At 34.4% G+C, this 15,949-nt stretch overlaps 1 protein-coding gene across 6 annotated transcripts in view; it reads left to right on the top strand.

Annotated features, from left to right (window-relative positions):
- Window positions 1-15,949, top strand: part of FER (FER tyrosine kinase) — a 167,453-nt gene that overhangs the window by 76,436 nt on the left and 75,068 nt on the right. For 5 of the 6 annotated variants that reach the window (XM_065046652.1, XM_021292553.2, XM_065046653.1 and 2 more), the window contains exons 12-13: window positions 3,792-3,995; window positions 7,566-7,688. In XM_065046652.1, the coding sequence (XP_064902724.1) occupies window positions 3,792-3,995; window positions 7,566-7,688 (327 nt within the window). The remainder of the gene's footprint in view (window positions 1-3,791; window positions 3,996-7,565; window positions 7,689-15,949) is intronic. The other variant, XR_010469109.1, reaches the window with a different exon arrangement.

The following is a 15,949-nucleotide window of genomic DNA, read 5'->3' as shown; positions in this document are numbered from 1 at the left end:
AGGGGTAACTTTCATGTACCTGTAATGCAGTGTTAGGAATGAATGGAATGAATTGGCTCATGAACTCCGCCTTCTGCAGTTCTGCTTATTCTTTTGCCACTGTGGCATTTGAGCTTGGCACAGACATCTGTTTTTGTTTATAGGATGATTTTTATTGTTTGTAGAATAATAGCTGGTATTATTGTTGGTTTCAGATAGTTTATTAGCGTAGGGGAATGAGTCATGTACTCTGAGGCTAAAGACAGGATGGTTCACAGGGAGTTGCCTCAAATTATCAACCTAAGCATGTTGCTTTACTTCCTTATCTGTGTCTGTGCCCCTTTTTTACACTGCCAGAGAAAAAATATCTTGACAAAACATTTAGTTTGCTTAAAGATGGAAATTAAAGAAGTGCACAAAGTTTGAGCTCAGAATATATGTGTGGAAATACAATACTGAGTAAGCTGTTAGTTTAATAAAATATCATTCTCATTGTTATGATCTTTTAATTGACTGTAAATAGAAAAATATATCATTATTTGGAGTTAGAAATTATACTCTGCTTTTTGCTCAACTTTTCTCTAGAAGAAGGGCAGCAGCTGGGGACTGCTTCATTTTACTGTTCGAAAGAAACTGCTGTTTCAATGGGTTGTTAAATAGGAAGAGAGAAGGGGCCTCAGAATAAGTAAAGAGGACAGTACTAGGTTGACGAGGAACGTGGCGAAGTATATGAGGGCATTTCCCTCCTCTCAGAAGGAAAAATGTGATGAAGTATATAAGGGCACACACCCCTTAGCTTAATTGTTTATTTTTAGCTTCCAGTCAAATTAAGAACAAAAATCTTAGAAAAATATTTCTTTGTTTAAGCTGTCGAATCACTAAGTGCTTCTGTGTGTACATACAAATGAGCAAGAAACTGTAAAACATCAAGGCCTAGAAGGCAGACTTGTTCTTTCAGGTATCTAATTAGTTGTATTTAGTTGCTTAGTGATATTTGAACTCAGTAAAGTTTAAAATAAAGAGATGTGAGATTAATTTTGTGTGGGTAGCTTTACTTTCTGTCTTCCTTAAAGACTAACCTTTCTTGTATTTAAACCATATAATTCTAACTATGAAATCCAATAGAAATGTTAGCACTAAGTGGTGTAAACTGAGTTGAAATCAATATTAAAATTATTATGTATCTTACATTTGTAGTGTTATTTCAGGGCTTTCACCTATGTTTTCTTCCATAGCCAGTCAGCGTGAATATTGTATCATACAGAAAATATGTTGGAGGCAGAAGTCTTGTTCATAAAAATACTGCAATTTTAATAACACCACAAACATGAATAATTATTGATTGTTTCATCAGAGGAACCACCTAGATTATGATTACTCCATAGTATATGACAAAAAGTAAAGGTGATGTAAGATAGGAGACAATCAGCAGAGGATACCTTGTGGAATTTTCATTGTTTCATTCTGAAGTAATAAATATTTGTTTAAACAAATTTAAATGAAGAGGGATGATTGACGTTATTGTCATAAACAATGCTGTAGTTAGCAATGTCTAAAATGTTCTGGTTCTATTCCATAAGCTCTTTCTCTGTCAAAAAGGCTTTTAAGATGTTTTATTCTGGGTGTGATCGTGATGGTCTGAACAGTGACTCAGACTTGGCCAAGTTCAGACATAAACAGCTGTTATTTTCTGGTGGCTTCCTCTTTAGTATGCTATAAAATGGGTCACATGTTGGATATTTTATGTTTTTTAAACCTTCATTTGTGAAGACTATGAACTAATTTATTGACCCTGAACTGTCCTTTTTCCTTAGGAACATTTCCTCTGGAGTAGAAATGTGTTTCTGCAGCAAAGGCTTTCCCACTCTGAACCCGTTAACATTTCTTGATAGCATAGCAGTGGCCTGGGTTTTCTTGCGAGTCAAACTCGTCATCTTTGAACAATAAATGTTCAAGTACATAACATTGTCTAACATTTTGAAAGCTTATTTTTTTCTTTTAGGAATTCCTGAAATAGAATGGCTTATTTTCGTTTAACATTGGTAGACAGCTCTGATCTGAGATGTATGTAAATTGATGAAACTGAAATATATGACTGCCTTCTTGACCAAACAGTGCTTTTTGTATGTTACGCTGCTGATAAACATAGTACCGTGGAGTACAACTTTTACTCCTAAAAACTCTTGGCTGTGTACTTTCTATTTAGGCTGTTCTTATTTATTACATAGCCCTTCCTAGATCACAGTCTCTAATGGAGCAGAATCTGTAACAGAGCATGCTCGCTCTTTGTAGTGATGAGTCTGTTGGTTAAGAGTGCTGGCATCAAATCTCATGTCTGAAATTATCCCTGATAGGGGCTCAGGGCTCTATACCCCAGTATTGATACTTGAGAATATGGGATTCTGTTAGGCTCTTAAATATGTTCTCCAGTTCTCCATCAGGATCTGGGACTAAGCTAGACCTTCTTTTGATGTATAACTTAGCAAGGCAGGCAGGAACTGATGGACAAAGGCATTTTTATACCAGAAACTTTACTATGAAAGTGCTAAAGAATTACAAACAGTTTGAAAAAAGAAAATCTGAATAGATTCCCTTTCTTGCATCTGCTCATTCCCACACTGAGAGTCTGAGATTATTCCTGGTGTTTTATGGCTAGGTAAGTCACCTTAACCTAAATATCTCCCCAGGAAAACTTTAAATGTGCAGATAGCCTCCACTGTGCTCTTAGCTGCACCATGTCAAATTTTTCCCTTACATGCACTGATGGAGTGTTTCCCTTTCCCCATCCCCATAGGGGAAATATCATATCATCCTTCATGATATGAAGCAAACCTTTTTTTCATCACAGCAGATCAGTAGGGGGGGTTAATGCAGAGTTGTATGCTTTGTATCTGTTCAGTCGTACTTAACTGTGGTGTGGGTCTTTGTGCTGTTATCTGAAATGCATTTCAGCAGGCTTGCCTGGGACACATTCAGGTATCTCTTCAACTCATGAGGTGGTATGCACTGTGTTATTTTGTTCAGAGCTTTACCACTGTGGCAGTGAGGATTACTATAAGCTCTGGCACTAATGATTTAAAATGACATACAGTTTAAGTAAGGTCTTGTCTGTTTAGCCGTAACAAATAAATATGAAGTGGTCATTGAACAAAATACAAAGTTTTCTTCCTTTTTTTCTTAATGTAAGCTTGTTAAAATTATTATGTGAAATTGTAATTTGAATCTCGTTACCTTCTATTTATAGCCAGTAAAAATAATTTCTTGCAATATCTTTGCCTTTGAAAACTCTATACTCAAGTTCATAAGCACAATATACCCAGGTGTATATTCTGTGCTACAGTGTAAACCCTAGGAAAAAGATCTCATAGAGCTATTAATTGTTTTGGGATGCAGTTGGTAAATTCTGTGAAAACAGTTTATCCAATTCAAATGCTTTTTATAAATCAATTTCCTATATTTTTGTGTCTGAGAAGTTTCTAGATAAAGAAATGTTTCATTTTGAATTGTTATTAATAGCATGTCAGAATGTGTGAGAAAGAGTTGGTCAGTATGGATTAGGAAAAATAGCAGGCCAAGTGAAAAATATTAGATGGTTTTATGGATGTTTACATAAACTTCTGGTTTTTATATATTAGTTATTTAGGTAATAGGAAAGAACATGATCATGATGCCTTTTGTGTAAATTTTATTTGTTAATAGAAATAAATAATTTAGATACGGAAATTATTGTTGTTTTATCATGCTTTTCTTGTACAAGTAAACTCTAAAAATGATCTGTTATAGTAACTTTTTTTTTCAATATTTTTCCGAAGTTCTTTGATGTAATATCAACCACTGAGAAACCATTGGCTGAGCAAGACTGGTATCATGGTGCAATTCCAAGAATAGAAGCCCAGGAGCTGTTAAAACAGCAAGGAGACTTCTTGGTGCGAGAGAGCCACGGGAAACCTGGTGAATATGTCCTTTCTGTGTTTTCAGATGGACAACGGAGACACTTTATCATACAATATGCTGATGTACGTCTCTGATATAGTACTGAATATTCAATGTTAGGAAGTTTATAATTTTAGCTAAATCATGTAGGATCTACATAATTTATTCTGGCAAATGGCTTTAGCCTTTATATGAAAATGTAAAAGCTATTGGAAATATTTCCATCAGTGCAGAAATCAGGGGAAAAGGTCATTTTGGGAAACAAAAGAAAAATGTGAATAATGAGGTTATTTAACATCTTTTATCTTACATTGAAAAGCCAAGATATTTCTGTAAATGTTTTGAAATCCAGAACTTGTTACTAATAGTTTAGGCATATACATTGATTTGATTTATTTTGAAATCCATTTTCATACTTGATGCTCATTAGGCAACTTTGAATTCAGACTTTAAAGATTGCATTGAATCCTCCTGAAAAATGGAAACATTTGTGGAGAAGAAAAGAATTTGTGTTAGTTTCTATACGGTTGGGTTAAGTCTCTGCTGCAATAGAGATGCTTATGTTCTTTTTAGGCCTATGGCTATTGTTTTGTTCAGTATATTAGGAATGCTTGTGAGTGTTGCACAACTTATTTGTTTCTAAGGACCAGAATTACTCCCGTTGCAGCTCTCACTTAGGAAAAATTGGTCATTTTTAACACTATGTGTTTTTTTTAATATGCCTTTATCCAATTTATGTCTTTTTATTCCTCTTAGTAGATTACTTTTTTTTTTTTTAATGTTCTCATAAGACTACTAGAAGTTCTTCTTGAAATATGACATAGCAGGAAATAATTTTCAGTTTTGATTAAGTAATGCTGCCGAAACATAGTTCAGTCTGTTTCAATAAAATCTCCCTTTTACAGAAAAATACTCGAATTTAGATGCATAATGATATTTACACTGAGGGAATTCCTCATCTAAATCTTCAGCTAACGTACCATGCCTGGGGGAGGTCAATATTGTGTACTGGATTTATTTCTTTTTTAGTGAGAGGTTATGATATTTTTCAAACTTCAAAGAAACTGGAAGGCTTCTGTAGGATCAGTGATTATGGACACTTGTCCAGCTGGAGTTTTCATTAATTTTCCCTTAAATTTTCCTTAAATTTTGCCTTGTAGAAGTGAACCTTTACACAAAGTCAGTGTTTATTTTATTTTGATTTTATGACCTTAAAGTACTTTGATATGTCAGAGTGCTGAATAAGAAAATAGGAGCAATAAAATTACCTGTAACTAGACACAGTCTTATGAGATGCTTGGAGCTCCCTGATCCCAACACAGCAGAAATAAATGAACATTGGTGTGACTGAAATAATTTTCTGTAAATCTTTGTATGTGGCAAGTAAATCTTCCAAAAATGTAAGCTGGACTTTCAGATCAGCAAAAAAAAGAGTTTGTGGTTTTGGTGTTTGTTTTTTGTGAGGTTTTTTTTTTTGGTAAGTATTACTTTGAGGCCACCCTTGCCTACAAACTGACTCTTTTTGTATTGGTTTTTATACACATACACCCTCCTAAAAAATAAAAAAAGTTATTTATTTTAGGTCACTAGATCTGTCTGTTTGTGAGTTTTCTGCATTTATTGTGGAAAAAGCATTAATTGTAAAAAAAAGAAAAAGCTTATTAAACTCTTAGGAATGAGTTAGTAGACCGTTAGACTGGTATGGTCATAAAACAAAAGGGATTATATTCATGAACATTTTGGTAGGGAAGTTTGGGGAAGGTTTAGTGGAATTTGTTTGTTTACATTAGATTGAACAATGTCGAGTCAGGTCTCTGTGACTAGTCAAATCACGCTCTTGGATCCCTCACAGCTCCCCATATGGAGACAAAATATGTGTCCATATAAAATTTTTCTTCTGAATCAAATACTGAGTATCAGAGTGGGACATATACCTGTTTTAACAGTGGTCCTTTAATTGCTTAAGTGTCTCTCTGGTTTTACTGTTATTTTAAAGGCTAATCTTAGTAAAACTATGTGTGTGATAAAACAGTTCATTGTTCAGCTTTAAGGATCAAAATTCATTGCAGTCATTCAAGGCTACTGTTGTTTTTCACCGCTGCTTTTTTGACACTGCGCTATTTTCAAATTGTTTTTTGTTAGTGGTCAGGATCCCAAGTAAATACACAAAATCAAACAAAACTGGGTGCCCTGAAAGTCTTATATAGATGGTAGCATATGGGCACGCAGCTGATTCTGGGATGAGGAAATGATAGACAATATTGGTCATTGTGCTAGAGAGACTCTTAGGACATCAGGTTTTTTGGGTCATCAGTACAGAAATATGAGGGACCTTATTTGAAAGGAATGGGAGCTAGTGTTACTGGTCAGTGAAAGCTGAGTCACTATTTAATAAGTGAATGAAGTTAATCAACAAAATAAACAACAAAAAGTATTCAGATTAAGAAAACATTTTTATGATGGAGAACCAGGAATGTTAAAAATGGTTGACATGACCAAGCTGTCCCTACTAACAGCAATAACATATTTCAGGAAGTTAGTGCTTTAACCTCTAAGGAAGATAAACTTATAATGCATTGTGCAAGGAATTTAACCCTGAGGGCTAGAAAGAAAAAAGTCTGCCTGCCAGTGGTAGAGGTTTTCATTGCCTGGTTGTGTAAATGAAGTTGAATCACAGTCAGTGCTTTGAGTTTTTCAGTTGTAGTATATATTTATTGTTGCCTTTGTCAGGCTGGCTTATGGCAGTTCCTCTCTTTTGGGCAGAGGTAGGTGTTGAGTCTTGAATAGGATCAAGACTTTATCCTGTTTCCCAGTGAGCTGCACTGTATAGTTTAAGACATTCCGGAGGATGAAATAAACACTTCCTTACTATTTTTTTCCCCATCACATGTATGGGCAAAGATAAGCAATGGAAATACATTTTTCCCCCTTAACTCCTGAAAGAATGATATGTCATATCAGTCTTTACTAAGAAAATGCTTTGTGCTTCTAAGAAAATCTTAACAGATTCAATTATCTACATTGTGTTCAATTGTGTATATGAAAAAAATAATTTCATGAAGAAGGAGGGGAGGAATTTTGTTTTGCCCAACGCCTCTATGAATTATATGCATGACCTATCTTCGGTTTAGCTGCTGTAAACTCTTCTAGTATGTACTCCTTATTAAAGACTAATCATACTCTGTGCCAGGGATTTATTAATTTTATCAAATGTCGTAAGTGTGCTAATATCTGAGTAAGATAGTGTTACTTATCTCCTGTTTATTGTACTGTCAGATGTTTATTTTCTGTAATTCTTAGAACTTTAAGGAATTAGGAAGTTAGTGTTGTTTTTTCTGGTTTAGAAAATATTTGTTTCACTCTGTCCTATGTCTTTAAATTAAGAGTTTAAATAAATAAATTATTTTATCATGTTGACTTAAATGAATGATACAATAATTATGCATGTATTAATTTATCATATTGCTAACTATCATTCCATTTAATTCAGTAGCAATGCTATTAAATAGATCAGGAAAGAAGTCTGATTCTGTAAAAGTGAACGTATCTTTATTGTGTTTCTAGTGAGGGAAGCTTGGTGATGCATTTTTGCGGTTTCTTGTTCGAGATATTGCTTGTAGAGAAAAAAAATATTTCTTTTTACCTCCATACAGAATCAGTATCGTTTTGAAGGAACTGGGTTTCCAACTATTCCTCAGCTTATAGAACATCATTACACAACAAAGCAAGTTATTACAAAGAAATCAGGTGTTGTTCTGCTGAATCCCGTTGTTAAGGTAAAGTGTACATTCCAAGAACTCTGTTTAACTGAAAAGAATTTGAGGGATTGTATTGTTATTTATTAAATGTTCCTAGCCAACTTCTCAGATTTTTCATTCTTGCTCGTTTTGTGACTCTGTTTTTCTGACCTTTTTCAACCTCTGCTCTATGCAACACAATCTTTTAAAATAACCTTCCCTCCTTAAAATAATGGCATTCAGCATCTCACAAAATATCCTTCTACTTTTCTTCTTGGTTTTCCGTTTGATTTTCACTACTAAGTAATTGAAAGTAGTAGTTCATTGCCTATAAAGTTGTGATGAAGATATTTTGTTAATAAATGGTGTTCTTGAAGTGGTAAAACTCTTATGAAATTTGGAAGAGTTATGACAACTCTGTTTTCTTGCCATTTTTTATCTCAGAAATAAGTTGCACAGAAATGGAAAAAATATAGTCATTCCGGCATCATTGCAAGTTTGAAATAAAAAATCTGTACTGCAAAAAGTCTTTCAGGAAGGAAATAAAAAGGGATGGGAATATTATACATTATCACTGTTTAGTAAGCTTAAGAGTTGCCTTGGCTTCTTCCAGTAGTTTTCCAGTTAATGTCTAGTTAGTTGATGTTTCATTCTGTCAAGGCTTAAAGCAAAGCGACAGTAAACCGTGGCAGATGCTCTCTGTTCCTCCTTCACCCTCTCTCCACCCTCTCCTTTAGATTGGAAAGATTGTAAGGAAGATAAGGAGGAAGGAGGAGAGACTTCAAGTTGGAAGGGTTTTTGAAGGCTTTACTAATGTTACTAATAAATAGAGAAAATAGACAAAATACACAAAACCAATCTTGAATGCTTGGTGTGCAGTTGGTGTCACTCCAGTGGCAACGGAGCTGGGAGCTGGCAGCTGCAGCAGCTGCAGGGCCAGCACCCAGAAGTCCTGGGTGGGATTTCACAGCAAACTGGGGACTGGATTTCAGGGATGCAGGGCCTGAGGCCTAGACATCATAGGCACGCAGAGAGGGTCCTCTTTAGATGCCGGCTATGGTTGAAGAGAGCTAGACCCTCGTAATCACCGTCTTGTATAGGGGGTATGATGATTGTGGGATGGAATACTCAGTTGATCGGTTTTAGTCACCTGTTCCGTCCACCCCTCCTGGCAAACATTCCCCTCTTAATTTTGGGATGCTATCAGAATTCTTAGCTGTCATAGCAGTAAATCTAAACATGAACTTCATTGGTCACTCTTATCAGTTTCAAGCACAGTGTCTGAAAAACATGCAGGTAAAATTCAGAAAAGTACAGTTACCTAGAAGAACTTAGCTGAAAGGAAAAATTCACTAAAAGAGAACTGATCGTTTTTTTAACAAAACCAGGATACATTCATAACTCACCTCTTTTCCACTTAAATATTTGCATTTTAACTGTAAGGCATTTATTGTTAATTCTTTTTTTTTTTTAAATAGACTAGTTTCAGTCATGTGTATAGCACCTTGTTCTACAAAATTTTAGGAAGCACAACAATTTTTTATTTCAGAGTTAGTTTCTGACAACAAGGTCCTAGTTCTTTTCTTCTAATAACCCTAAAAATTTAAAGCATATTCCCTTCCTCATAATTGACGTGATTTTTTTACGTTTAGCTATGCTTACCTGTTTAATATAATTTTAAAATTTTTAAAATGAGGTTTTTTAAATACACATTTTATGTTAATTTCTTGCTGACTACTAAATTGATACTTACTAGAAGGTAAAATATTGGTTAAATGCACTGTAGAACATATGAAAAAGCATAGGACCTTCATTTTGGTGTACAAATAATTGTATTTTGATATGAACTGTTTAAGCTAAAAATAAAGGGCTGCCAAACTCAAAATGAAATATTTTTAGATCTGTTTGCAAATTTTTGTCTTTTATAATGCTCTATTTGTTTTAAATGTTTAATGCTGCTTCCTGGATATTTTTTCCTGCCTTCGTGTAGTATACATACTGTGAGAGGAGCCCTGTTTTAGCAAATGTAAAACTATAGTGTAGTATGTCATCTCTTCATTCTCTGCTGTTTACTTTGAAGACTTGGAGTTTCCATATTCCTGACATTTTTGTTTCATATTGCTATCATTTTTTTAATAAAGTTAGGTTTTAATTTAGGCATAGTTTTTTGTAACTGTGTATAGTCAAAGAATTTTTGTAGTACCTATACTATGGAAGAAATATGGTCCCAAATGACTTTCCTGATCATTTCTCCATTACTGTACTTGATCTCATGGCCTTTGAAGTGTAGATGCACATGGGAATAGTTTAAATACCTTCATGATAACCATGAAACATGTATGACTGTGTGGTGGGCCCTTCCAGGACTTGGATCCATACCACTGGCACTACCTTCAAATGTATCATAACCTCCTTACAAAGAGATTGAAGACAATTTTTAAGACATATTTTTTGGTTTTCTACTGTCACTGGGTACAAAGTCAGTTTTTTGTCTTTCGTATTTTCAGAGGAAAAATTGTGCAAGACCACTCCTTTTGGACTTGTTGACCTGAGTTAGTCTTAATATTAACCAAAATTCATTGAAATATAAGTATTCCCTTTAGATTCACACTAGTTTTTTGACTAGAAAAGTAGTTTGACTGTTCAGGTTTCCCAGAGTGCTGCAAGTAATTGGCATCTATCTATATCAGGCTTCATTTATTTTGTCATATGAGATACTTTGAGCTGGTGTGCATCAGTCTTAATATTCAAGAGCATTTCCTTTAGGGTTGATGAACTTTTCAACTTTCATTCTGATGGGTGATGTGAAGTAATGGAAAGGATGTCCATGGTAATACTGACTGTTAGTGCTAAGAAGAGTGTTAGGTGACAGGAAACTTTATAGTTTTCCAAAACATATATATTACATATATTGTATGTGGGCTTTCAAGAATTTGTGAAATATGACTGAGTGTCTGATAGGTTCTTACACATTGTGTAAACTAAAACCAATGTATAGTGTACTTAGTACTTCATAACCAGCAGTTTGAACAAGACACTATTGAAATTGGTGTTATCTGGGTGATTTAAATTGCTTTAGAGCAGCTGTGTTCAAAACTACTTACAGTTTTGTGGTGATTTTAGTTCTCCCACCTGACAAAAACTAGCTTTTGGAAAAAAAAGTATTTAAGAACTAAGGAAAAGAGTGCTGTGTTATTTCCATTTTAATTTGCATGGAGCTCTGGTTTCTATCTGACAAAGTGGAGACATTTTAAGTTATTTTCAGAAATAACATATACACTGTGACACCTAGTGTTGAGGGTATTTTATGCATCATGTGCTATTATAAGAATATCTTTGATCATTTCCTTAAATTCATGTGACATCTGCAAAGACTGTTTTTCCTTTGTACATATTACGTCTGCAGAGCAGCCTTTGATGTTTCGTGCAATCTTTAATCTATTTATGCAAATTGCTGTCCCTGTAGTAACCTATTTAGAAAGTGAAAGTTAAATATGGCAGAGAACTTTGCAGAAAAAAAAATATGCTACATAGTTTGTTTTTGCTTTCCTTCCTTCCCACAGTGATTCATCCTCCTTTACCATATTAGTAAAATTAGTGTTCACCTTCTGTGATGCTGCCCTTGAAAGGAACACTCTTAATAGTGTCACAAAAGGCCTATCCTGTGTCCCATTTCATGTAGACCAAATCTGCCTGCTTGAAATTTTAATGATGCTGTAATAATAGAATTCAAATTCTAAAAACTGAAGTCATTAAAAAGTGCAAGTGATTTCTTTAATGGAAAACTCTCATATGTATTTATTACCTTTTTGAAAAAATGCACGTTATGTTCTTCAATTTATTATTGATGGAATGACTGGTATGTAAAGCCCCTGCGGAACCTCAATGCATACACAAGGACTTCTTTAGTAGAAATGCTATTTTAGCCATATAAAATATATTTTAACTTTCTAACATCTTTGACCTCATGTTGTGGAGTTTATTAAATTTTCTGAAATACATTTTTTACGTTGTGGGTATGCTTCAGTTTGACTTCAAGAACAGAGAATCATCAAGGAAATAATGAATATTATTTTTATTTGGATATGTATGCATTAATGTTTTTGCTTCGATCGGAAGCTAATCTGCACGGTGCCACTTAGGATGCTATACTTCCATCATTGAGCAGTCTTCAAGAATTCAAACTGTACTTCTTTCAGCTGAAACAACACAGGAAGATACACAGTTGTTGGTGGGAGGGAATTCAGTCTTCAGAACTAGGAGAGATCTAGTCTTAAATAACACTTTTCCTCTAAAATGTATGTTTTGGGTCCTCATCAACAACTGTTTCACTCTGGAGATCTGCAGCAATTTCACTAGTGCTAATGTAGTCCTAGTCTTTGGATGCTCTGTAGTAAATTCAAAATTTGACCTCATGAAAAAAAAATAACTGCTACTTTGTCAGGCGAGTTAGGCTATGTACTTGTTGCCATAACTTGCATTTAGAAATTCTGGCTCTATTTCGGTGAGATAAAGAAGACTGTAAAACAGTCTGAAACATTTTCTGTGTATGAGAAAATGATGAACTGTAAATAATGTTGAGTGAGATGAATGAAATGTGTTAAAAAATAATATATGTATATTTATTTCATAGTAATAGTTCTAATGCTGATGAATGAGTTTGCAAATGACATGAGGATTCCGTGCACCTCTGGTGCTGTCTTGCAAGACAGCAGTGAGTTAATGTTGAGATGATGTTAATGTTGAGATGATATTAATGATGTTAATGAGTTAAACATGGAAAGAAATTATGAAGAAATATAAATCTAAATGAGAACATAAAGCTAGAGAGAATATTTTCATAAAAATGCACTGAAAAATATGACATGACCATAATTTTTCAGTCACTGAACCAATTTGAGCTGTAGTTCATATTTAGTAGTCTTTGAGCTCAGCTTTCAAAGACAGAAAGGAAGAACAATCTATTTGTTTCATGTTTTGTCCTCTTAGTAGTATTGCAGAACTAATACTCTCTCCTTTAGCAATTAGTTAACCTACACTTGACTGTGCAAAGCTGACCAAAAGTTGTTTTCTTGCTGTTTGACTCCCCTTAGCGTTGGATGTTTTTTCAGGTGTTTTGGTTGGTTTTGCTCTGTTTTGCAAAAACAAGCTGAAGTTCACTGTTGTAGACAACACGTGCTTGTGGTGCAGGTGGCATGTGTTTCTAAGCAGAGCTGACATGGAGGAATTGAAGAAGGTTGCTGAATAGCCTCACTTCAAGGCAAGCCTTCTTAGGCCTGCTGAGAGAAGTTGGAGCAAAGCAAAGAGACTTAGCAAGGAGACTTTCAAGTTTATCACAATGTAGTCCTGTCACTCTATTAGAGATTCTCATCACAGGAAGGAATTAAGGTGCTGAAATGGGAAACAACTTCAGTAATGATGCTGCCTTTTGGGAAGACCATCCTGTGGTTGTTTGACTCTTCAGGAGCAGAAATCTCAGCTGAAAGGAAGAAGCAGGCTATAGCAGTGAGTTACGCAGTTATTGCAATCTTACGGAGGCTAGATTTGTACCTCCCAACAGGATCCCACTGTGAATTACCTGTATGGTAGCCCCACATCTGATTAGGCTTTTAGGAATGCCAAGAAGCATCTGGTGGTCATGGTCTCTGTGTGTCAATTTTTGACCCAAAGCTATAATTCTTGTGAGCATGATTAAAGTCTAATATATGCATTTTTGAATGTTAAAATATGTTTTTTATTTTCTTTAAAGAAATTAAATCCACAATGAAAAGGGAACATTTATAACACATAGAAGGTGCAGTTATAGAAAATGACTGTATTGCATAAGCGTGAAATTAATCTTTTGCTGCTTATTTACCATTGAGAGGTATTATGGTCACGCAGAAGGCCTGTGATTCATATGTCAGGGAAACTGGCAGTATTTTTTCAGTATAACAGAATTTAAGCAGATTTTCAGTAGGTACTTTAGTTTAATTATGTAATCTGAATAAAAGACTGCAGCTATTGATGTTTGATAACAGAGTTTCACCTCTTAATATTAGAGATGCGTTTCAGTTATGTTCAAATTTCTTCATAACTTAGAGGTGTTACAGGATTTGCTTTCAAGGTGTTTTAGCAGATAGTGTTGCAATATTTCAGTCAGTTAACAAAAGAAATATATCTTCCATATTGGTGGCCTATACTTGTCGAGGCATTGCATACTAATGAGGTATCAGTATAAGAATTCAGTTTTGGCAAAGTGTGTAGTATTTTGGGTATAAGTCACACCTTTATTCAACACTTGTAAAAACTGAGGCTCTGCACTGTGGATTTTCCACATCTTTATCAGAAGCTTTATAATCAGATGTTAATATATCACAATAATAAAATTTTATTGCAATTAGGGAGGATTGCAGTAGTAAATTGTTTTTCTGCTGAAGTAACATCCTGATTTTTTTACAGATTCTGACTGCCTCACAGATTTGGAATTCCAATATTATATTAATAATTATTTTTTTATGTGAGTTACAAATTTTGTATATGCTTATACATATTTTTCTTCTTGCTTTTAGTAGTGCAGTCAATGTGACTTTAACACAAGTCATGTTTTGAGTTTACAGTATTTTCATAGGATGTGGCTGGCAAGTATGAAACCTTAGTTGAACATAGGCTCTCAAAGGTTAAAAAACACAGCATAGAATAAGGTCAGACTCTGTTCTCTTAAATACCTTTCCAGAATTATAGTTACGCACAATGAGGTACTGTGAAGTAGATGGTAGCTTCTTCCAACTATTTTAACTTCTACCAGTTTGAGTGGAACAAAATGTTAAAAAGGAGTGAAATGTTGTAAAGAGGAGCCATGGAGAGTGAACCTCTCTATTGGTTGTCAGTAACTTACAAGTCAAAACTGCTCTAAATTTTAAAATAGTCATGAGATTGACTTTTTATACAAGGATACTGCAAGGAGAAATTTGTAGAGCATTTTTCTCTCGCAAAGGAAAAGAAGATAATTGGTGTGTTATCTTTATAGGTGTTTACCATAGGTGAATAATACCGTATTGTCTATGCATACATTGTCTACATTGTGCACGTTATTCTGGGAGAAAGAAAATACATTATTGCTTAGAATTTTGAAACAACTTTTTCCTTAGAGGTGCAAAATAATGGCCAAGAAATGTTTTGCATTCTGATGACGAAGATATTATTAACATGTATAGATTCTTTCTACAAATCTGCTTAAGACATACATAGTATGCAAGCTAGACTTTTTGCTTTTGTTTTCCCTTTATAACATGACCAGAAGATACCAGGAAAACACAGGATTGTTGGCAAAGGTGGTAGCAGGGAATATAATATGGATTTTGATTCCATTTTATTTTTTGAGGCTGTTTTGTCATCAAGTGTTTGCCTTTCTATTCTTTTCATCTTTGTCTATGACATTGTGCAGGTCCTTAAACTTACTGAAAGAAAAATATTTTTAATTCAGCTACAATTTTTAAATGCAGATTTATAGTTTGGGGTTTTTGACATTGTTGTTAATAAGAAACCAAATTTTATATAGGTTTAATCAATAATTAAATATTAATGTTGAAGTAGCTTACTATGTATGTAACATCAAAATCTGCCACCACATTTGTTCATATGGAATGATAGGTTGGTGCATGTGGTTCATGGATTCCCATGAAGGTGTGTATGTGTGGGAGAGGTAGTGTTCTCACTCTCTTTTCCTTTCTGTGTGGTTTTGCCTTTTTCCTACGCTTGTCCATTCAAAAATTAAGCTAATAGAACAGCTTATTTGAAATTTTGCCAGGTTAATTCTATTGAATTTCAGTCGTTTTAACATGTTATCTGAAGATTATGAAAGCCAATGCAAAATGAGTGGATGTAGCTAGGTAGAATAGGATGAAGTATTGTAGCTTTTGTTTTGAACAAAATAATAATATGGTGGAAGCTGTGATGTGGAATTGCAGCTCTTTGAAAATTATTGCATACTAACCACTGCAATTTAGAAATTATTTTGGAAGTACTGTAGGATATATAAAGAAACAGTCTTGCAGAGAGTTTACTGTAGTGTGTGGATGTTGCCAAAAGAATGAGTTAAATGTTTTATCTCCTTGGCAAGAAGAAAACATCTATTTGGAAGCAACTGGATGTTTTGAATGTAAGTCAGGGTGGAACAAAATATGTGGCTAAGTATGTTACATAGTTCAAGGAGACTCTTTTGGACATCTTTATATATGACTGTAGACCCTCAACTCCAGCTATACATACCTCTTCATGCACATGAGTGGGAGTAAAACTGTGTTTATACATATGTGAAA

Source organism: Columba livia, chromosome Z (assembly GCF_036013475.1).
Source record: "Columba livia isolate bColLiv1 breed racing homer chromosome Z, bColLiv1.pat.W.v2, whole genome shotgun sequence".
Lineage (NCBI taxonomy): Eukaryota > Metazoa > Chordata > Aves > Columbiformes > Columbidae > Columba > Columba livia.
The sequence above is the reverse complement of the archived record's forward strand: the minus strand, read 5'-3'. Positions and strand labels throughout refer to the sequence as shown.